General features: G+C 46.0%; 1 protein-coding gene across 1 annotated transcript; it reads right to left on the reverse strand.

Annotated features, from left to right (window-relative positions):
• Positions 1-11,833: 11,833 nt before the first annotated feature.
• On the reverse strand, positions 11,834-22,768 carry HERPUD1 (homocysteine inducible ER protein with ubiquitin like domain 1). Its single transcript, XM_082862489.1, has 8 exons — positions 22,553-22,768; positions 19,396-19,473; positions 19,237-19,311; positions 17,745-17,875; positions 15,508-15,630; positions 14,599-14,949; positions 13,151-13,256; positions 11,834-12,125 (listed from the first exon to the last, which is right to left on the reverse strand). Exons 1-8 carry the CDS (start codon positions 22,685-22,687, stop codon positions 11,961-11,963), a joined length of 1,164 nt encoding a protein of 387 aa, XP_082718615.1. The 5' UTR covers positions 22,688-22,768; the 3' UTR covers positions 11,834-11,960.
• Between the last annotated feature and the right edge of the window lie 206 nt (positions 22,769-22,974).

Here is a 22,974-nt window from a genome sequence, read left to right on the forward strand (position 1 = left end):
ACTACTGAGCCTGCACTCTAGAGCCCGCGAGCCACAACTACTGAAGCCCACGCACCACAACTACTGAAGCCTGCGTGCCTAGAGCCTGTGCTCTGCAACAAAGAGAAGCCACGACATGAGAGGCCCGTGCACCGCAACGAAGAGCAGCCCCCGCTCACCACAACTAGAGAAAGCCCGCACGCAGCAACAAAGACCCAACGCAGCCAAAAATAAATAAATAAAATAAATTAATTTTTTAAAAAAAAGGTTTAAAAGGCAAAATAAAACAAATAGAACCAACCAAGCAACCAACCAAAACCAAAAACCAAAACCAAAAAAAAATCTATCCCTGGCCGGGAGGGATAAGTTAAGAGGTTGGGATTAACAGATACACATTACTATACATAAAACAGATAAACAACAAGGACCTACTGTATAGCACAGGGAACTATACTCAATATTTTGTAATAACCTGTATGGGAAAAGAATCTGAAAAAGAATATATATATATATATATATATATAAAAAACAATCACTTTGCTGTACACCAGAAACTAATACAACATTTTAAATCAACTATATTTCAATAAAAAATCTATCCCTTCAAACTTAGAACCCTGCATCTTAAATTCTTAAAACTTAATAATCATAATCTCAGCTATATTTCTGAGCTATATGCTGTTTACATCATCTCATTTAATCCTCTTTTACTTTTGTCATGGTAAAATACACATACCTTAAAGTTTACCATTTTAAAAGGTACAGTTCAGTGACATTTAATATATTCACAGCGCTGTGCGCAAGCGTCAAATTCCAGAACAACTTCTTCACCCTAAAGGGAAACTCCATACCCAATAAGCAGTCACTCCTCCCAACCCCCCAGCCCCTGGCAACCACAGATCTGCTCTGGACCTTTTGTGTAAATGGAATCCTACATCACGATGATTGTAAAGGTGCCAAAAGTCAGCTAGGGATTAGGGCGGGGATATCTTTTTAGTGGGGGGAGGGGGGAGGGGGGCAGTATTCAGTTTACCACAGTTTCACTGAGGGAGAAAAATGTCTCTAACGCAGATAGTGATGACAGCCCCAGACCCTGATTACGTATATGTAGGGCCATATCGGATTATTTGGAAGGACACACACTAGATTGGTAACTTGGTCACCTGGGGTGGGGGTGAGGGCAAGGATGGGGGAGATAAAGTCACCCTTGAGGCCCCGGGGGACTGACTTGCTCCTTCATATTCAGTCACAACAAAGAGTAGGCGGCTGTGTCTACGTCGTGCCCAGGGGTCTCTAAAGAAAGAGAACTTATGAATGTGAGCAGGCTACACGTGGCTCCCAGCGTGGGCCACACACCGGCTGTGCAACTTGGGTAAAGCCACTTAACCTCTCAGAGCCTCAGTTTCTTCAAGCATAAAATGGGCGCATTTTACACATCTCCTAGGGTTGGTGGGAGAATTAAAGGGGTTATTGCTTGCCTGGCCCACAGTCGGCTGTCTTATCATCATGGCTCATCCTCTTCTCCAGGCTGGGAGGAAAGCTGCTGGGTGTTAATATACTCTGTGGTCCTCAAGGCTGGCAGGGAAGAAGTGTCGCCCATCACTAGAAGGTGAGTTTCTGCAGCAGTGCCCGGCATACAGTAGGACCTCGTTACATATTTGTGGATGGAAAGACTGTGGGGGCTTCCGGGATTTGGGTTAGTCACTGTCGCCACTGGGCTGACCTGGGGGTGCTCCTCCCTGTTAGTGCAGGTGGTGGCCCTGGATGCGGGGACAGAGCCGAAGGGCTCTAGGATCCAGTTGCCCCTGTGATGCCAACCTGGGAGCCTCGGAGGGGCCTACTCGCCACAAGCCAGGGGTGAGCCCAAGGGTTCAGCTGTATTCTGAACAGGCGTGGGGCTGAGAGTAGGGGAGACAGACAGCTACAGAGCACCCCTGAGACCCAGAGCCCAGCCTGCAGAAGAGTCATAAGTGGCCAGCCAGCTGTACACACCCCCAGAATTCCAGATGCCAGCACCTCAGGGACCCGGGTCCCTTCCCCCCATGACCCCAGGAGTCCCACACCACCTACGACCGCAGGTCCATTTTCTGAGTCCTAGGTCTTCCAGCCAGCCTCAGCCACGGGCCGCTGGCTAATCTGGCAGAGGCCTGGGGCGATCTGGGGAAGTGGGGACAGAACAGAGGGAGACTTCCGAGGGCCTCGCATGCCCAACTCAGAGGAGACCCGTCCTGAAGAAGGCCCTGCTCGGCCTCTGCTGCCCCCTGGTGGCTGGAGACCAGCTGGCCCCAGGCTTCCGGCCCAGCCCAGGGCCACTGGGTAGCGCTGAGGGCTGGGAGGGGGAGGCAGCTGTAACCCAAAATGCTCGCATACCTGGTGTACCCGAATCCACACACCTGCCCAGATAAAGCAATCCACGTGCACATGCAAATAGCCTTGCGTGCGTGTGTGCACGGATGTGCACATCCCACGTACACACACAGGTCCCCTACACACCAACCCCAGCTACATCTGCCTATGAGACGTACACGCCCACACGTGTGCACATGAACCCACGAGAGCCACCCAAACACAAACGATCGCGATGAGATTCGTGTCTTTTTTTTTTTTAAACATTTTCATGGGCTGTATGTTCACAAAGCTTTTAGTGTTTCCTGACCTCCATCATTCAAAAACTACTGCCATGATTTCTGCCTTCTCTGCACATGCTTTAGACTGTTACTTACTTAACCTTTTAAACCGACTCGCTTTTTTTACTTCAATGTATTTTAAAAGGGAACTCCATATCTCCACTTTAAGTAGAAAAATACGCTTATCTAATACACTGAAAAGTAACACGGTTATTAAAATAAGGGACAGACCCTCTAGATTTGGTTCTGCACACCCACCCCAGGGCACGTTTGCCACCTTTGGAGAACACTGCGTTATTTTGAGCCTCATGGCCCCTGTGGGGTGGACAGAGCAGTTTTTTATGTCCTAGGGGTCTATGTCTTGGAAGAGGGAGCAGGGGCTCAGCCTGGAGAGGCCCCAGGGCTCAAACCAGCTCTCCTGCCCTTGCACCCTCTGCCCTTCCCTAGGGACGACCTCTCTGGCCTCATCCTGCCAACACCTCCCTGTCTGTCTCCAGCACCACCTAGATGCGGGTCTCCCAGTCAGCCCACACCAGGACTCTTACCCTCTGCAGCTCCCTGCAGCCCTCAGCCAACCCACCCCCTAGTCCTCCCTGACCCCAAATCCTCCCACCTGCCTTCTGTCGTCACTGGCACTCTCCTCCATGCCCTCGGCTCCTTGCTCTGACCCTGGATTTGAGGCCTTCCCTGCAGGTTCTCAGTGAGCAGTCCTCCCTCCTATACCCCTTGTGTGTAAATCGTTTCTCCTCCCTCCCCCTCATCCCAGAAAACTCCAGCTCCTTGAACTATAATCCATCAGACCATAGTGTTCCCTCCCTTATGACTCCTCCAATGGATCCCATCTCACTTTGACTAGAAACCACATTCCTTACGATGGCCTAGAAGGCCCTATATGATCTGTCCCCCCACTTTTGGATCCCTTCACCCACCACCCCCTTCACTCAACTTCAGCCGCCTGCCACCTTCTAAGGCATTGGCTATGCTGACCTTGTTCCTACCTCAGGACCTTTGCACTCGCCTTTCTACTTGGAAGACCCTTCCCCAAATCTTTGCTTGGTTTGCTTCAGCTCATCATTCCGGTGTCACCTCCTCAGAGGCCTTCCCTGACCACTGTCTAACCACTTGTCCTCCCCCAAACCCACTGCTAACTGCTAACCCCATCCCATTATTCTCTTTTCTTTCTGTTTTTTCCCCAGTACTTGTCATTTTATGTCCACTTGTTTCCTTCTTTAGTCTCTGTCATCCTGCCAGGATGTAAGCTCCATGAGGGCAGAAACACCCGGCACCAGGAAGGTCCTGAGTGCGTAACTGTGAGTGTCGACCCCGTGACACGTGCCTGCCTGTGTGCTCTTCAGCCAGCTGTGTGGCAGGGAACGCAAGCTCCTGCCATGCCTGAGTACCACAGGCATCAGAGCGTCCGAGTCGGCTGCTGCCGGGCCACTGGGTACCACTGCGGGCAAAGCCACTCTTGGATGTGTCACGTTGGAGACAGCTAGCCCCACCTCACTTCCTGCTCCCTGCACCGTTATATCCCACCCCTGCCACCCTAAGGACGTGCTTCCAGCGGAGGCTGCCTCTTCCCATTTCCCCAAGGCTGCCCAGCTCACTTCTGGAATGGGAAACCTTCTTTGTGAGGCACAGAGCAAAGCCTTATACCTGCTCTGGAGCTGCCCCCATATGCCTTTGGTCTCAAGCAGAGCCGGGGGGCGCCTGATTCTGAACAAGGGACACAGCCTGCCTGGCAGCAACCCCACTGGTCAGTGTGGTGCACCAGGCTGAGGAGCAGGGCTCCTAACCTCCAGAGCTGGGGCCCTTTAGCAGTCAGGGCTCTAGCAGAGAAACAGAACCCATAGGAGATTATTTGCTTGTTTCTGTCTTTCAAGAAATGGGCTTACATGATTGTAGAGGCTGGCTAGGTGAGTCTGACATTGCAGGGCAGGCCGGCAGGCTGGAAACTCTTGAGAAGAAGCTGATACTGCCACCCGCGGCCTTAACGGCTTCGTCCTCTGGAAACCTCAATTTGTCTCTTAAGATCTTTCAGCTAGCTGGATGAGGCCAACTCAGATGCAGAGGATAATCTCCTTTACTTAAAGTCTACGGATTGTAGATGTTAATCACATCTGCAAAATAACCTCCCGGCAACACCTAGATTACTGTTTGATTGAATGACTAGGCCTAGCCCAGTTCACCTTTTATCAGCTTGCTACCCAGGCACACGTCCTTAAACCACACTTAATCTCCAGATAAAGAAACTAACAAAGCCTTGCTTCCATCTAATGTGATGCAACTATCCTGTCTATAACCCAAAACACACAGATCCTTTCCCCAGAAGAGAATGCCAAGTCCTTGGGTGACAGTTACTCTTCTCTATGAGATCCTGTAACCTAAATCCTGTGATGTAGGGACTTCCCTGGTGGTCCAGTGGTTAAGACTCTGTGCTTCCACTGCAGGCAGCAGGGGTCGGGGAAATATGATCCCGCAGGCTGCGTGGCCAAAGAAGAAAGATCCTGTTATGTAAAGTTAACTATTATTAATTCATCTTATGTTACATGATAAGGATATAAGGGAAGAAGACAAAAAGATTCACTTTATACTTACTATATATCTATACAAGTTTGTGTATGAAGATACAAACAGCACAAGATGATGAATTACATGAAAACTACAAGATGATTCATGATAATTACAGGCCTCATTTCTGCAACTGGTCACACAGATGTAGCTGGTCTTTACAACTACTTTCTTCCACTACCCATTCCACACCCTCAGGAAGCACCTCAGCTGGTCATGGTTGCTGGGGTGTCCCAAACCTTCATTCCTGAAGAGTCAGGGCCATTAGTAGTTCTGCCTTAATTGCATTTCCATTTCTGCCTTAATTGCATCGACTTTAAGGCAGGGTAGCCTTAGGGATCTCCTGTATTCCGCACATCTTCTTCCTTAATTGTATAGTAGCAGCCCGATTTCCTCTTGGTAGTCAGGGTCAGTCACCCCAGCCAATAGGATGACTCCCTTCTCTGCCTGATGACTCGGAGGCTTAAGGAGCCCAAAGTGGCTGGTAGCTGTCTGAACTTCCAGTTCAATGACATCAATGTTGTGTCTCCGGAAAGCACTTCTCCCTGTTGTGGGGTGAATTGCGTCCCCCCAGGTTCACGTCCATCCAGAACCCTGGATGACCTTATTTGGAAATAGAGTCTTTGCAGATGTAAATCCAATGGCTCAGTAGTTACTCAAAAGGAAAGGGATTATCTGCAGAGGATGGCAGGACTTTGCCCCCAAATCCTAAGGGCCTCCACTGTGATTCATCTGTAGGGACCTGTTGCAAGCTCCAGACAGCATCCCTGCCTGCCCCCGCCTCTTCAAGCACCAGGAGATCTGCTGGATCCTGTGGCCCAAGTGGCAGAGCAGCACACACAGCAGCCTGGACCTGGTGCAAATCTTTCTCTTGTTCTGGGCCCCACTCAAAATAGGCAGCTTTTCAGGTCACTTGGTAAATGGGTCAGAGTGACACACCCAGAGAGGTCCAATATCCAGAGAGGCCAACTAGGTGTTGTGCCTGGTTTTTTGGCTGCAGGAGGGGCCAGATGCAATAACTTATCCTTCACTGAAAAAACAGATATCTTGACATGCACCCAACCAGTGCATCGCTAGAAATTTCACTGAGATGGAAGGCCCCTGACTTTTGGTGAAATTTATTTCCGACCATCGACAATGCAAATGTCTTACCAGTATATCTATAGTTACTACTTCTTGTTCTCTAGATGGAATCTGCATATATCATCGATGTTAAACCTGTGGGATATTTTGTGGAAGGGAAAGGTGATCAAGATACCTGCAGACCAAATTATAATGACATCAAGCTGGAGAGCTGATCTACCCGAGGCAGGACAGTGAAGGTGTACTGCTGGTCTGGCCAGCTGAAAGTAAACTGCTTCTGGTCCTTATGGACAGGGATGGAGGGAAATGTATTTGCCAAATCAATAGCTGCAAACCAGGAACCAGGGGACGTGTTAATTTGCTCAAGTAATGAAACCACATCTGGAAGAGCCACCACCTCCAATCATAGTTTATGATCATCCACTGTCATCTTCCACGATCCATCTGTCTTCTGCCCAGACAGAACGGGGGTTGAATGGAGATGTGGGAGTCGCCACCCCTGCATCTCTCAAGTCCTTGATGGTGGCGCTGATCTCTGCAGTCCCTCCAGGGATGCGGTATTGCTTTTCATTTACCATTTTCCTAGGTAGAGGCAGCCCTAATAGCTTGCACTTGGCCTTTCCCACCGTAATAGCCCTCACTCCACACGTGAGGGAACCAATGTGGGGATTCTGCCCGTTGCTAAGTACAGGCACACCCGGAGATACCGCGGGTTTGGTTGCAGTCCACTGCAATAAAGCGAATATCTCAATAAAGTGAGTCATATGAACTTTTTTTGGTTTCCCAGTGCCTGTAAAAGTTATGTTTACACTATACCATAGTCTATTAAGTGTGGAATAACATTATGTCTAATAGAACAATGTACGTACCTTAATTTAAAAATACTGTATTGCTAAAGAATGCTAATCATCATCTGAGCCTTCAGCGAGTCATCATCTTTTTGCTGGTGGAGGATTTGAAATATTGAGAGAAATCTGACACAGAGACACGAAGTGAGCAAATGCTGCTGGAAGAATGGTCCTGATAGACTTGCTCAGCGCAGGGTTGCCACAAACCTTCAATCTGCAAAAAAAACACAGTTATCTGCGAAGTACAATAAAGGGAAGCACAGTAAAACAAGATGTGCCTGTGTGTCCATTTCAACTATACATCCTGGAACTGGGGACATAACCACAAGATGGGTTCAGGGACCCACTGGACCTACTGTGAGATGGACCTGACCTCCATAAGTTTCTACTCTTTTTTTTTTTTTTAATTGAGCATTTTTAAAAAAATTTAGTTTTGGCTGCCTTGGGTCTTTGTTACTGAGTGCGGGCTTTCTCTAGTTGCGGCGAGCAGGGGCTACTCTTCGTTGAGGTGCGCGTGCTTCTCATTGCGGTGGCTCCTCTTGTTGCGGAGATCGGGCTCTAGGTGGGAGGGCTTCAGTAGTTGTGGCTCGCAGGCCCTAGAGCGCAGGCTCAGTAGTTGTGGCGCACGGGCTTAGTTGCTCCGTGGCATGTGGGATCCTCCTGGACCAGGGCTCGAACCCGTGTCCCCTACATTGGCAGGCAGATTCTCAACGACTGCTCCAACAGGGAAGCCCCATAAGTTTCTACTCTTGACTGGCGGACCACAGTCACGTTTTGGGTCTCCTTGAATTAGTTTTAGTTTAGAGGCTGTGTCCAGTCATCCCCCCAAAGTCTGATTATTTCCTTTCCCCCAATGCACAGTCACCTTGATAAAAAGCTTCAGGTTCCTTTAGGGGAAGGCTGGGCAAAACAGTGTAAATTTTTTCAGTGTTGCAGGGTCCTTCCTCAAGGAGACTTGCCCCCCTTCATTCGAGGGTTTCTGGGTCTGGAAACTGTCTCAAGTCCGGGAACTGATGGAGAAGCTGATTCCGTTTGGGTGATTCAACTGAGACTTCTGTTCACTTCTGCTTACACAGATCAAGAATTCAGTTAGCCTGCCCCCATTTCTTTCTTTCCAAGGGATACCATGATCAACTGGCCAATGCCCTAGGTCTCTGCAAGTCCAACGATTCTATTTCTTTTTAGACTCCGCTGGTACCATAATGGTATCCACAGCCACCTTATCTCTGGTGATTTAAGTTCTACCACTTGGCCCCTGCCACCCAGGAATCCGATTATCCCTATTGCATTTAAGGATCCTAGTTCAGTAACTGTGGTTCCCACTGTAATTTCTGACCTACAGAGAAGAATGACCACAGAGCTCTGCAATGACGCTGGGCTCCCCTCACAAATTTATTTCTCAGTCGTGGTGAAAGGTGTGTCTCTGGACCCTCGCAGGGTGGGTGAGCAGGTCTGACATGATAAATCCACTCCGATGGACTTCCCTGGTGGTCCAGTGGGTAAGACGCCGCACTACCAATGCAGGGGGCCCGGGTTCGATCCCTGGTTGGGGAACTAGATCCCACAGCCATGCCACAAGTAAGAATCCTCATGCTGCAACTAAAAGATCGCGTGTGTTGCAATGAAGATCCCCCGTGCCATAACTAAGAACCGGCGCAGCCAAAATAAATATTTAAAAAAAAAAAAATCCACTCTAACATTCCAATCTTCCTAAGATTCAGAATACCTTCCGCTACAGTTCCCTAAAGCAATCCTGGCACTTCAACTTCGTTGAGTGTAGGCCACCTGTTAGACTATGTTTCAGCCAACTAAACTATCAGTGTCCTTCCTCACTCTTCATGCTAAAACAGTAAACGCAGAATCTCTGCTTAGTGCATCCACGTTAATAAATTCAGCCTGACCCAACTCAATGTTGCTTCCACCACTAACCCACACCCATTAATATCCATTCCCACGCACCCCCCAAGATCTGTCTGTATAAATTGGAAAAATCATGCAGCTCTTTCAGTGTGTAGCAAAAAGCTGTTCACTCCTTGAGGCCTGCTGGGACTTGAGTCTGGTTATAGGTCTAGAAGCAAAGAGAGGTGGGGTGGGCATAGGTCCTGAGAAGAATCAGCAGCACCTCTCAAGGTAACTACCTCGGGGAGGCCACTACACTTTCTTCTGACAAAGGGCTAACTTCCTTAGAAATGGGTAAAAGAGCTACTTCTGACAAAGATGACCTGTAATCTCTCCCTCTCAGTCAGACTATAGATCCGCATGGCTTCTGATCCCCTCCCTGGCCACATAAAGAATATTTATCTCCATTGTTCATTATGGATGTATGCCATCACTTCTCACCATGCATCTGTTTGCTGCTTAGAATGCCAAACAAGGTGTTGATTAATAGTAACAACTGCATTTCCCCAACCGTGGCACACCGTTCAGTCATGGGCAGGTTCACAGAACAGAGGGGCCCCGCAGACCACACACCCTCCTTCAGAAGTACATCAGCATATTAAAGGCCCCGGGAATCCTGCAGTGAAGAAACCCACCAACTGGAATCAACCTGGTTTCCAAATTTACTTTACCATGGGCTCATTTTCTGGAGTGTTTCTTCTACAGAACTAGGATTCAAGAAAACACACCTTGGAAAATGCAAACTTAAAAAGCTACTATGGCTTGAGCTAACATTTGGAAATTTTTTGGTTTGTGCTTTTAGCTTTTTAATTGCTACTTAACAACAGAGACCCCAACCAATAATTTCCGAAGTATTAACAGTGATACGTAGTACATCCTTATGCTATATTTAGTAACTGTTGTGGAAGCACTGTTATTTCTTCCATGTCACCCACCCAACAGCGCTCTTAAGCCTTGGCTCTTGTCTGAAGGTTCTTCTCTTGTATTAGTGGGGCTTGGGACAATCTGAACCCTTGTCAGCTGTCCTCAGGAGCACCAACCATCCTGGAACTATTTTGGGCTGGTGGAATCTGGAGTTGAATCGATGCAACCTGACACCACAGGGAGAGAGGCCCCACTCCTTCAGAAACAGGAGCTGGGCACTGCCAGCTGCCTGGGGCTCCAGGCCCCTCTTCCAAAGGATGACGCCCCTTGCTCTGCAAAATGATAGGATTTTCCACCCAACAGTTTTAAAAGGCCTTCGTATCAACTCTTAATGACCACTTTCATCAATCCAGCTTCATGGCAGGAGGGAAGTCTCATCTTTGCACTCTTGCTTCGGCTGTGACGCTTCTCTCTCCAGCTCCTCAGGCTTTTTCTGTCACCTACTTCCTCACTTGTAAAACTACAAAACCTCTAGTCTCAAGTCACTTCTTCCTTCAAGCAAACATTGCCTTCATAACTCATCAATAATCACTGCCTCCTGACTGACCATTCCTCTGTTCTGGAGGTCTGGTGTTATCTGAAACTCTATGCCATTTCACGCCTTACGTAATTATCTTAGTTGGCTTTTTAAAGCACGACCATACATAAAACAGCTTTGTATCTACCCAGCACCTGGCTATGAATTGTTCAGTGAATGTTTATTTGATGTCAATGTGTCCAGTCACAATTCATTCAAATGATCATGACCATGACACAAGAAGCTCATTATACTTTGCCCAAAACAACACTCCCAGGCCTTCAGCATTCTACTTACAGCATCACTCATGTTAAAAATTACACAGGGCTTCCCTGGTGGCGCAGTGGTTGAGAGTCTGCCTGCCGATGCAGTGGACACAGGTTCATGCCCCGGTCCGGGAAGATCCCACATGCCGCGGAGCGGCTGGGCCCGTGAGCCATGGCTGCTGAGCCTGCGTGTCCGGAGCCTGTGCTCCGCAACGGGAGAGGCCACAACAATGAGAGGCCCGCACACCGCAAAAAAAAAAAAAAAAAAAGTACACAGCACTTTGCTTTTCAGATTAGTCTCAAAAATAATACTTAAAAGAAGGATTAAAGTCCAAAAGTAAGCTCAGCATGACACGTGAGCAGATGAAAGGTCCTTAATGCCATTAACTTTAAATCGTGGGAATTTAACTCTGATGGGTTACAACATAAGCTAGTACTGTTTAAATCAGGAAATGGGGGGCAAACACAAGCATAATCTTAGTAAATTAAAACTTTCGTGGCCTTACCCTATCTTCTTCATCAGTACAAACAGTCCTTTAATAAAAAGAAGCACAATATTCAGGTTACTCAAAAATCAGCAACTCAGCTGTTGACCAACCAGGGATGATGGAAACGGAGTAAACTGGTAAGATGACAGGAGTCTCTGCCAGGGTCATTCATAGTAAAACTTTATTGAACAGAAAACCCAGCAAAGGTTTTCACCTCTGCAAAGCTCCTCTTGGTTTAAAGTAAAGCACGCATTTTAAAAAGCAATTATACATAAGTCTTTCCTAGAAAAGTCCTGCTAAAACATGTCTAGCAATTTCATTGATTATATAAAGTAGTACACTTAGTGTAATTTAAACATTCCAACAGGAATCAAATCGTACCAGCAGAACCATTTCTGCATCTATGACATCTATGTACAAACACACATGCAGACACACACATCTGGAAAAGTTCCTCAGGCATAAACATGCGACACTAATGCCTTCTACTTACAATGTCTATTAAACTACAACAATATATATTAAAGCTCTTCAGAATAAAGATATGAGAAGCCTTAGGCATTTTTTGTTCATCAATTTGTATCATGGCTTCACGTCTTACTTTCTGCCTTTGCAGAATCGCAAAAGCATATCATCCTCTTTGTTGATTCTTTTACTAATTCTGTGCTGTCGCCACATCCAGGTAAGGAAATCTAGCCAGAACCAGATGATCCAGTCCACGCCTGCCAAAGCCTCTAGCAGCCAGAGAGCAAACACCATCAGTTTGCTATGGCTGGGGGACCTTCTGGAAGAAGAGAGGCAAAGAAAGTCTTGAAGACGAGCCAGGCTGTGCTCATAAATGAAGGACTGGTCTGCTCCTCATCCACTACGTCTCTGTCTGGAGGGAGGCGGTTGGGGTCTGCAATTTCAGGATCAGGGTCTTCCTACAGGTAATAAAACACAAGGAGAAAAGAGGACCGTGACAAACACCCAATAATGTCAGGAAAGGGCAGAGTGGCTCCCTGGACCCTTGCCCCATAAGCCAAGCCAGGCAGGCAAGACCCCGGGGACGACATCCCCGGCTGGACGGAGCTCCTTCTCCAGCCTCCGTAGCACAACTGTGCTGGAACATTCTCATAGTTTTCGATATTCCTGGCAGCAAGTATCAGATCAAATGAAGTACTGTAACCAGATCTTCAACTATTATTAAACTAGTAATTAAGTTAGCCACTTCATTAAACGTGGGTATTTTTCTAATTCTGGCAGCGTCCCGAGTTAAAGAAAACTAAAACTAAAAAAAACGAAAACACAGGATTCTAAAAACAGATTCGAGGGTGACACTTTATATTAAAAAGAATATCCTTTAGGATTATGCATTAAACTGCCTTATAAAAATTCTATTTCTTTTTTTAAATATTTATTTATTTGGCAGTGATGGGTGTTAGTTGCAGCACGCGGGATCTTTGTTGCTGCATGCAGGATATTTTAGTTGCAGCATGTGGGATCTAGTTCCCTGACCGGGGATCGAACCCAGGTCCCCTGTACTGGGAGCACAGAGTCTTAGCCACTGGACCACCAGGGAAGTCCCTAAAAATTCTATTTCTGTATGTTATTTTCCAGGAAATCTATTCTGTGAGACAGGCTTATGTTCCTAATCCTTAATTAGAATAACTCTCCATTAGCAGTTTCCATGGTATAACATATTATTGAGAATGAACACTAAAAATAGTGAGTTTAAAAAAAACATTACATATATATGCCAAAATGCAAATTGCCACATGACCAAAATACCTGCTGGATTTTATGACACAATGCTTTAAAAACAGCTAATGCTGTAAGAATAAATTTGAAAAAAATCTTGAAATACTGAGCCTAATAAAATGGTACACCACAAGGTGTCTAAAGATTAGGGACTCGAGAGCCCGGTGCTTCACACCGAGATCGCCGGGCTCCAGCAGAAGCTCCATACCTGGAAGTTATTGTTGGGGTCCTGATTTGCAGCTTCCTGAGGAGGACCATCATTCGGGAAGTTCTGAACTGGCCTCTGTCGAAATGGAAACCACCCGACGTGATGCCTTCAAAGGAAGCATATAAAGTCCATCTTAGTGAACATCAGAGTGACATGTACTCAAGAATTTAAGGGTCCTCTCAGTGAGATGAGGTCCCCCTTGCTCCCCTCCTCTCATCAGAGCAGAACCTGATTAGAAGCTCGCAGCCAGGCCCATCTACAGAGACATTCCACCACACCAGCTCCTAGACTTTCTCACTGGCCTGTCAGGTTCTTGACAGGCACTATGGAAACTAGGCTTTATTCATTATCATGTGCCCAGCAACATAAACAGCACCTGACACATAGTATGTGCTCAATAAATACTTCTTCATCTGACCTAAACCTTAGACACGAAAACCTGAACAGAGGGGGAAGGGGAAATACATACACAGCTGTGACTATATGTAATAACATACTAATAAGACCTAGACTTGGTCACCTACATATATGATTCTAGAGACTATAGAATTTAAAGAATTAACTAAAAGTTGCATCTGAAAAATCCAATTAAACCCAAGTCTTGAAGCAAATATGACAAAATATAACAGTGATTAATACTGGATATGAGTACTTAATGCATTATTCTAAATATTTCTTTTTTAAGATTTTTAAAAACTAAAATAAAAATCCATTTTTCCTATAGAGGAAAAATTTCTTCTGTCAGTTTTCACCACATACAAGGACATATAACTCTAGGCCAGGGTTTCTGAACTTTGGTACTGCTGACATACCGGGCTGGATATTTACTGTGGGGCTGTCCTGGGCACCAGAGGATGTTTAACAGCTACCAACCAGATGCCAGCAGGACCACCCCCCTCGCTGTGACAGTCAAAAATGTCTCCAAACACCACCAAACGTCTTGGGGACGGGGGTAGAGGCAGATGCAAAACTACCCTGGTTGAGAACCACTGCTCTAAGCCATGGATGAAGCCAAATGCCAGGTCTGTGACGGATCTCTGGCCCTTCAGGACTATGCCACAGCCATTGCCTGACCTTTATCCTAGAAGGCAGCTGCAGCCTGATAAAAGACAAATATGTTCTTATTCAACACAAATACAATTTTCCTTTCCATGCCTCAGTATGGCTGTTTTATTGTGGTTCATGAGCCTGGCAGGTAACTTAACTAGAGGAAAAGAAGAGAATGTTGTTCCTGTATTAACACAGAATTAGTTGTGTTTTTGGCAATGCGTAACCAAGCCATCAATTCTTTGCATCGAAAATCCTAGAATGACATACTATTTAAATACACCTCCTTAAATATTGACTGAGACTGCTCAAAAAAGAGGAAAATCTGCACTCGGTTTGAGTCACCACATAGTGTAATCTGTAGTAAAGGGAAAAAAGGGAAAGTGAAATCATCTGCTTACAGGTACATAACGACGGTGGCCCCCATGACCATGAGGAATCTGCTCAGGGAAGAGTAGAAGTAGAGGATACTAAGAAAAACGGAAAACGTAGCTGCTGAATAGGTCCAATCCAACCAATCTCGATTTATCTCATCATCTTCTTCCACAATAGGGCCACCCTGTGCATTCATCCGCAAATTCTGATTGGCCCCAGGATTAACCACCACTTGAGGAGCAGCGTTCTGATTGGCGGGCTGGTTTTCAGCTGGAAACTGGTTGTGGATAGGGGCTGGAGCAGGCGCAGAGACCACAGGTATCTCTTGTGCACTTGGCGAGGGGACAAAAGCCCCTGACGCAGCAGTGGCTGCTAAGCTAAAATAAAAATGACAGAGGCAAATACTGTTGAGAGCAAGGCACCATGAAGACTTGTTCTCATAAGCTCGTTTACGCAGGGGTCTTTTACTATTAAGCAGGCATACACAAACTTGATTTTTCTTTAACTTAGTGAAGAACTTCTTTACTAATAGTCATATCTATAGATGTCTTTTCTACTCCTAAGAGAAGGTGCTTGGTAAATTTCATCTGGAATTAAACACCAAGACCACCATGAAAATATGGTGCAGTAGCAAATTAAGATTTTCATAAAATGCTAAAGATATCACAAATTGAAAAGAAAAAAAGAGGAAATAACATATTCTAAATAAAGTCATCAAACTACGGATCAGTCAGCAAACTATGCATCAATACACAAATCAGTAGTTATCATTTATACTCTATTCCACCCACAGAAAGGACTCTGCAGATAAGTGATGAAAACACACTCATCCCACCCTTCCTAACTTTATGGGTAAGTTAGGCATTTTTGAGGGATGGGAGTTCCCTCAATTTCTGGGAGCCCTGGCCACACCCAGCACGTGAGGAAAGACTCACTACTGCATGTAGTACTGCCGTGCGTATATCTGCTGGAACCAGGAGAGCTGCAGCCACCCATAGGTTGTGTAGCCTGAGAAACCAGGCCCCAGGCCTTGGAACGCCGGCTGGGCAGCTTCAGGCCTATGAAAGATTTCAAAAAATGCTCTTTTTGAGTTGGTTTAGTATGAATAAATGAAAATTAAGTTTAAATTACAATCAGGAATTCAAAACAAAGAGACAGAAGACTGAGCTTTATGACAGTTACATGTAGATTTCTGGGTGATGCACCTGTGTAATACAGTCACAGGAAGTACTGACAAAGCCCCCCTCCCATGGCCGGGATCCCGCGGGAAGACAAGAGCCCTCTGTCCAGCACTGGGGTCTCAGGATGTCATCACCATGATGTACAAACAAGCTGGACCCTTTCAGTCTAAGTGGATCCCCACCCTTATTTTAGACTTGCTGAGTCTCACTGAAGGTCTAAACCCCACTATTCATTCTTTAGGGAGCAGCTCTAAAAAGTCACACCTCTCCCAAAGTCTTTTCTGCAGGAAATACTCCTTTCCTCCCAATACCCATTTCTCCCTCACCCCTAGATCTGAACTATACGGGGAGCAGAGTTATGTGTGGCACCACCCATGCATGCTCGCTGACCACTTGTGCCTTGTAAGGCCTCCTGGCTGTTATCTCACAGGATCCCCAACAACCTTGTGGGAGGGAGCTCTCCACCCCGCCATTTTACAGAGGGGACCCCGAGTGCAGCTCAGGGAAGACAAAGGATCTGCACGTGGTCACTGAACCTGTAAGTAGTAGGGCTGGATTTGAGACCTGTTTGACACCAAACTCATGCCTCTATCATCTAGCGCAGCCTGGGGCAGGGTGTGTGTGGGAGTCATCTCTGGTTCTGTGAACTCTACACAGTGAACTTCTTTGGCATCACTTCACAAAATTCAAACTAACAGAACTGCAGAAAGATCAGGAGTTGTTATGTGGTCATCTCTGCTGGTCAACTCCTATCCTTAAACAAACTTATATGCACCAGCTGTCCAATAAATATTTGTTGGACGAAATCAAGTTTTATTATGGTAAAATTCATAGTCAGATATGAGCCTAAATTCTCAAATCGTATAGCCAGAAAAACGGAAACAGTTTAAAGCGTTTCTATCCAATAATGAATTCAATTATCCACTTTATATGGTAGGTATGGAACTTAAACCAAATTCCATACCCAGAGTATTTCTAAAATTGTATTCTAATACAAATAGGTCTTGGTACGATACTGTTTTTGATCATTTAAAAAAGATACAGTACATGGAAATGAGAAAATAACAAAGTGCTTTTGTTAGCTCTGATGATAATGATACTGTAGATATGCAAAATAACTAAAAGGTTTTTAGAGTTATATCCTGAAGTATGTAGAAGTGAACTGACATAATGTCTGGGAATTACTTTTAAATACTTCACGCAAAAATCGGAAGCAGGAATAGATAAAGCAAGTACGGCAAAACTTTGATCATTATATGGAGATTCATTGTACAGTTCCCTCTACTTTTGTGTATATTTGAAAACCTCCATTAAGAAAAAAACCAACTCTTCATTCCTCAAACACCTGACTTTATCAACAATCAGATATTAAAAACTACTAGGAAATGGTGGGCAGAGGACTCGGGGAGTAACAGAGTTTCAACTTGTAGTTAATAAACTGTTTTTTCCCATAGGATCTTTCATAGTAAGGTGTTCCAAGAGCTGTGAAATCCGAACATCACAGCATTTAGTCGCTTCTGGCTTTTGCGCTTAAGGAAAGCTCTAATTGCTCCTTTTCTCCTAGCACCACCCACAGGGTACTTGGCAGAGCATTTCTCAAACAATCCCTTCACCTTTTGTCACCCACTGTTACGACAGACAAAGCACAAAGCCACTCGGCAAAGCAGCTGCACAGCGCTTACAACAGCTGCTTTTCTGCACCAGCACTAATTCCCTACCATGAGGTCAGCGCAATGTGAAGCACACCCACGTAGGAGGAGAAATGCCCAGATTTTCAGGACATGCATCTCCACTTTTTAGATGTTCCTAAAAGGCTATGTATTAAGAAAAGTTAAATACAGAAGAGATCTTTAAAGTGAAGTCCTTATAAAGCAAAATTTTGTCCATTTAAAAATTCTATGATTATATAGTATAAACAGAGCTTATTCTTAAGTTGATGCAAATAATGCACATTCATGTTGTACAACCTGCTTCTTTATTACAACACTCACCTCGAGATATTCTCCCATCCGGAGGGAGAAGGGTTCCGAACAACCTCCCTTTGCCTTAAACCGTCACTTGAGGAATCCCCAGGAGACTGTCCCTGACTAAGACCAGCGGGCTGCTCTATGGGTTCAGCAACCTAGATAAGTGGAACATGAACATGAGAACAAAAGGCCTGGTGCAACTGTGTGAAATCAAGCTTCAAGGATTCTTTCTCTGTGAATGGCTTATGTCCCCAACCCTGACCTCTGAACTTGACAAAATCAAACAGATGCAATGTTACATGAATATTCTAAAATTTGTTCAACACAGTATCAATACAGATACTAAAAAAAAAATCCATATTTTTCCCTAGAATAGCTATGCTGTAGTTTCACTAAAATCTCCCAATGAAGTTATCATTGGTGAGAAAGCTTCCTGTTAATGCTCTATACGTCTTTTTTTTTCTATACATCTTATGGTGTTAAATTTACTAAGAAATTAAATTTGACCAATAAGATTTATAAACACAACCCAGCCAGCAACCTAAAGAATTTCTTACACTATATTCAGATGTTTCAGGATGTACAGTTGTAATGCAAATTTAGAATGTATCACCACATTAGAATATTAATACTGTATATATATATTTAAAATAAATTTATTTATTTTTATGTTTGGCTGCATTGGGTCTTTGTTGCTGCGCGCGGGCTTTCTCTAGCTGAGGAAAGCAGGGGCTACTCTTCGTTGCAGTGTGCCGGCTTCTTATTGTCGTGGCTACTCTTGTTGCAGAGCACGGGCTCTAGATGGGAGGGCTTCAGTGGTTGTGGCACATGGGCTCAGCAGCTGTGGCTCTCGGGCTCTAGAGCGCAGGCTCAGTAGTTGTGGCGCGGGGGGGGGGCTTAGTTGCTCCGCGGCATGTGGGATCTTCCCGGACCAGGGATTGAACCCGTGTCCCCTGCATTGGCAGGTGGATTCTTAACCACTGTGCTACCAGGGAAGTCCCTTAATACCGTATATTTGAACTAACACTGTGAAATGAAAAATGAGGGATTTTGACCATCTAACATAAGCAAGTCTTAAGAGATCACTTGATTAAGACTGCGGCCTTTTCCTATCCAAACAAATAATCACAATGAAAATTTCCAAAGGAAATATAGTCATTTTTTACTCTTTATAAAAATCAATGTTTCCTTAGAAGAAATTTATCATGTGCTAAATTCATGACTGCCTTGCTAGTTCGGTGATCTGGATACACAGCCACTATAGATCAAATCAAATCCCAGAAAAGAGTGTACTGCAGAACTCCACTTTTCCACTACAACACTAATGGAATAGTCTACTACTATTATAGTGAACTCTCACTTGTATTGATAACAGTTTCTTATTCCTGATTCTCACTGGGGAAGAGACAAAATATTATATGATAAAAAGACTTAAGAGTTTTATCCAACTTCCTTTATTTTGACCTTGAGAGTCTGAATGACACAAACTGCTATCATCATGAAAAAGCAGACATACCTTTGCGCTGGCTTCTGGCATTTTGGAAGGACTCTTCACACTACACACCAGATGCAAAACATGCCGGGTTTCCTGCTGAAAGTAATGAGGTACTTTAGGACCTGAATTCAACCTTGTTAGTGCTCAAAAACATTAAAAAGTTAATATATTTAGTGATACCTTTGGAAGCAAGTCCCTGAGACACTGGTGATCCAACAACAGCTTCCCAGAATAAATTAACCTCTGGTCCTCTGGATGCTTATGGAAAGAAAGAGCAGCACAGATCAGCATTTAGCCCCCTCAAGTTCCCAACATTGAAGAAACTGTTTTATACAAATAATTTAAACATGTGTTTTTCCCAGCATCATAGGAAAACATTTTTCCAAAGGCTCCATATACAAAACTTTTACTTAGGAAGTACTTAACTTTAAACTGATCTCTAACATGCAAACAAATTTAGGACGGCAAACTACCTCCAGTCCACAAAACCTATGGCAGGCTACCTGACTTCTTAACTCCCAGGGAAATTGCTTTCTGCCACAAAAAGCACAAATCTGGGGCTCCTACAGCAACGAACTTCAAAACTCAAAGTTTGGTCTCAGAGAAAACTCAAAGTCAGCCTTCCCTAAAACCACCTAGCATTGTCCCAAGATAACACGAAGCAATTCTAAACTTAAGCCCTCAAAGAGACTTTTCCCAACATACAAATGCAGCTAAAGAGGAGATGGTGTGTGGTAACATTCCACACCACAACCCTATATTTACCATGCTTATTTTAAGGGGGAAAGTCTAAAATTCACTTGTCCAAGGTCACCTGCTGCTAAAGAGTCAAGATTCCGAACCCTCCACTCCACTCCAGTGATTTTAAAACCACAGTCGTGCCACACACTTTTATACAACTCTCACTTTTATACAACTCTCACTTTTAAAATCCATTTTTAATTCCCTTAAAAACTGGACTTAAGGGACTTCCCTGGTGGCACAGTGGTTCAGAAGCCGCCTGCCAATGCAGGGGACACAGGTTCAAGCCCTGGTCCAGGAAGATCCCACAAGCCGCGGAGCAAATAAGCCCGTGCGCCCCCACTACTGAGCCTGCACTCTAGAGCCTGAGAACCACAACTACTGAGCCCACGTGCCACAACTACTGAGCCCACGTGCCACAACTACTGAAGCCCGCGTGCCTAGAGCCTGTGCTAGGCAACAAGAGAAGCCACCGCGATGAGAAGCCCACGCACCGCAACAAAGAGTAGCCCCCGCTCGCTGCAACTAGAGAAAGCCTGCGCACAGCAACAAAGACCCAACACAGCCAAACATACATAAATAAAATTTAAAACTGGACTTAAATAATGGCTTCAAGTGATACATACCAAAGTCAGTACACCGGAGCTCACCAGCAACTACTCAATCTACTCTTGCCAAAATAACCAATTATGCAAAATTTGGAACAAAGCTGCTCCTGCCAAGTAGCCCATGATTATAAAGCAAAAGCTGTTTAAAACTAACAAAAAATAACCGTACCTATTTATCTGCATAAATCAGGAGTGTTTTTTTTTTTGGACACTGGGCAACTATAACAAACTGCAGAAATATACTGGATGCTGTGTTCATCATTGTTCTCACTGACTGAACTTCATATGTAAATGCTATAAACCTGGACTTGTAAATGTTATTGTATAGGTGGGGTCCTGCATTATATGAAAGAGTTTCACACTAGAAAAGGTTTGAAAACCACGGGTGACCGTGATTTGAGGCCTGTTAAAGGCCTGAACCGACACTCTGCGTCTTTATCCAGAGGCTGATTTAAAAATATATATATTAAGCAAACAACTATTATAAAGTAAGGCTTCTCATATTAGAAAGCAAATGACGAATGTGCTCCAACCAAAATTTTTAAACACAAATATACAGACCTGAGAGACCTTTTATTTACAACTTTGGATCCTTGGACTTAATAGGAATGATGTTCCTCACCCAAGGAAGCCCTAAAGGAAAGCCCTCCTCCAAAACACCGCCTTTTACCAAATGACGCAACTAGAGGCTGCACGTGCTTCGCCAATTTGCGTACCTAATAGCCATTCCTGCAGCAGCACTGCCACCTGTTTCTTGGGAGCAGCTATGGTGAAACTGCAAATAGTGCCAAGGCGAATGCTAGAGGAATGGGAGCTTATTAAATAAATAAGCACATTTCAAAAGAACGACTCAGAAGGGAAACTCACTACCACGTTCTTGACAATATGAAACAAAAACAACCTGACCCATGAGCTACAACCTGACACGTTGCAACACTTCAGATAAGAAAGAACAATTTCACAATCTTCTCCTGTCCTGATGCCCTCTCCTGTTTGATGGAGAATTACAGTTGTGGGCAGTAAAAAACACTGTTGACACTTACATAATATCAGAGTAGAAAGTAAACATAGGAAGGTCCAGCTCATAGCCTCCATCACGTGGTGGGGAGGGAGGGTGGCCCTAAGGGTGATGTTGACAGATATGTCAACCACAACAAGGCAAGGAAGTCTCTGCAATTGAGGGACCAGAGTCTTAAAACCCAGACTCCAGGAGATTCCTTCCACCTATTTTCCTTCTAAATCATTTTCTACCGGAAAGTGCCCCGGGCTCCTCCCTGGGACTAAGCAAAGGCTGTGGAGTCCAGCTCACAGGGAGGGGAAGCGCCACGTCCTGTTCCTGGGTGTGGGGCCTTGAGTACACGCTGCCTGGGCGCTCACCAGGTTTCTCTAGCCACTGGCCAGGCCTTGGCCCCTGCCCTCACCTCTCTGCAATGAGAGGCTACATTCAGAAAACTCATTTCGCAGCACTTATGCTTCCTTATTCCTACCCATCGGATGCAATCCTAACGAGGAACACCCAGTCACTCCGACGTTTTGGGAAAATTGAGGCTTGGAGGGTGAAATGACTCACTCAAGGTCAAACTGCTGTTTCAGCGGCTTGGCTAAGGCTGGAAGCCAGATCTAGGGAACTGGGAAGAGGTCTGAAGAGGTATGGCGGGAGTGTGACAGCCGTTAGAGTTTGGGGACCTAGGACGCGAGGTGACAGGGGAAGGCGGCCCGTCAGGAAGGCGGGACGATGGCGGCCTAGAACGAGGAAGTGACAGCCTCTGGGCCACGTCAGAGAGCGCCTACGGCGGCAGGGCAGAAAGGGGGAGACCACAGGCCTGGGAGAGGGGACCTGGGGAGCAGCAGGGGAAGGCCGGCGAAGCGAGAAGTTACAGGGAAAGGGGAGGAGGACGTGGCATCCCAAGGGGGACGCGAGGAGGGCTGCGAGGATGACAGCCGGGGTTAGGGGAGTGCTGGCAGCTGGAGCCGGGGGCTCCTCTCACCGGGCGCTCGGGGTAGACGCGGCTCAGATGGGCCTTGAGGCGGCTCACGCTCCAGCTGCGGTCGACGCTCAGCTCCAAGTCGCGGTGGCGCTGGTTGGGGCTCTTCACCAGGAGCGTGACGGGCTCGGGCTCCATGTCGACGGTGCTGTGGGCTCGGCGGCGCTCCCAGATGCCAGGCAGGAAGTGCCGCCGCCGCCACAACCTCCACAAAAACGGTTCGCTTCTCTGGAGCGCGCGCGCCCGTCTCGGGGACCTTTTATAGGAACCCCGCGCCCGGACTCTGCGGACAGAACCCTCTGTGGCTGCCACCCATTGGCTGGGGCGGAGAGCACTGCCCTAACGTGGCCCAATCGGCGCCCGGCTCCGTGGGCGGAAGGGCGGGCGGAGCACGTGGGAGCAGGCTGATGCAACCCGCCGCCGTG

This window comes from Leucopleurus acutus, assembly GCF_964270905.1.
Source record: "Leucopleurus acutus genome assembly, chromosome: 20".
NCBI lineage: Eukaryota > Metazoa > Chordata > Mammalia > Artiodactyla > Delphinidae > Leucopleurus > Leucopleurus acutus.

Bases quoted from the DNA above. Each gene is read 5' to 3' on its own strand.
- HERPUD1 (XM_082862489.1), bottom strand. From the start codon at position 22,687: ATGGAGCCCGAGCCCGTCACGCTCCTGGTGAAGAGCCCCAACCAGCGC. The intron at 19,474-22,552 runs GTGAGAGGAGCC...TCTTTCCATAAG, and splicing joins GCGTCTACCCCGAGCGCCCG to CATCCAGAGGACCAGAGGTT. The intron at 14,950-15,507 runs GTGAGTCTTTCC...TTTTTATTTTAG, and splicing joins CGGCAGTACTACATGCAGTA to CTTAGCAGCCACTGCTGCGT.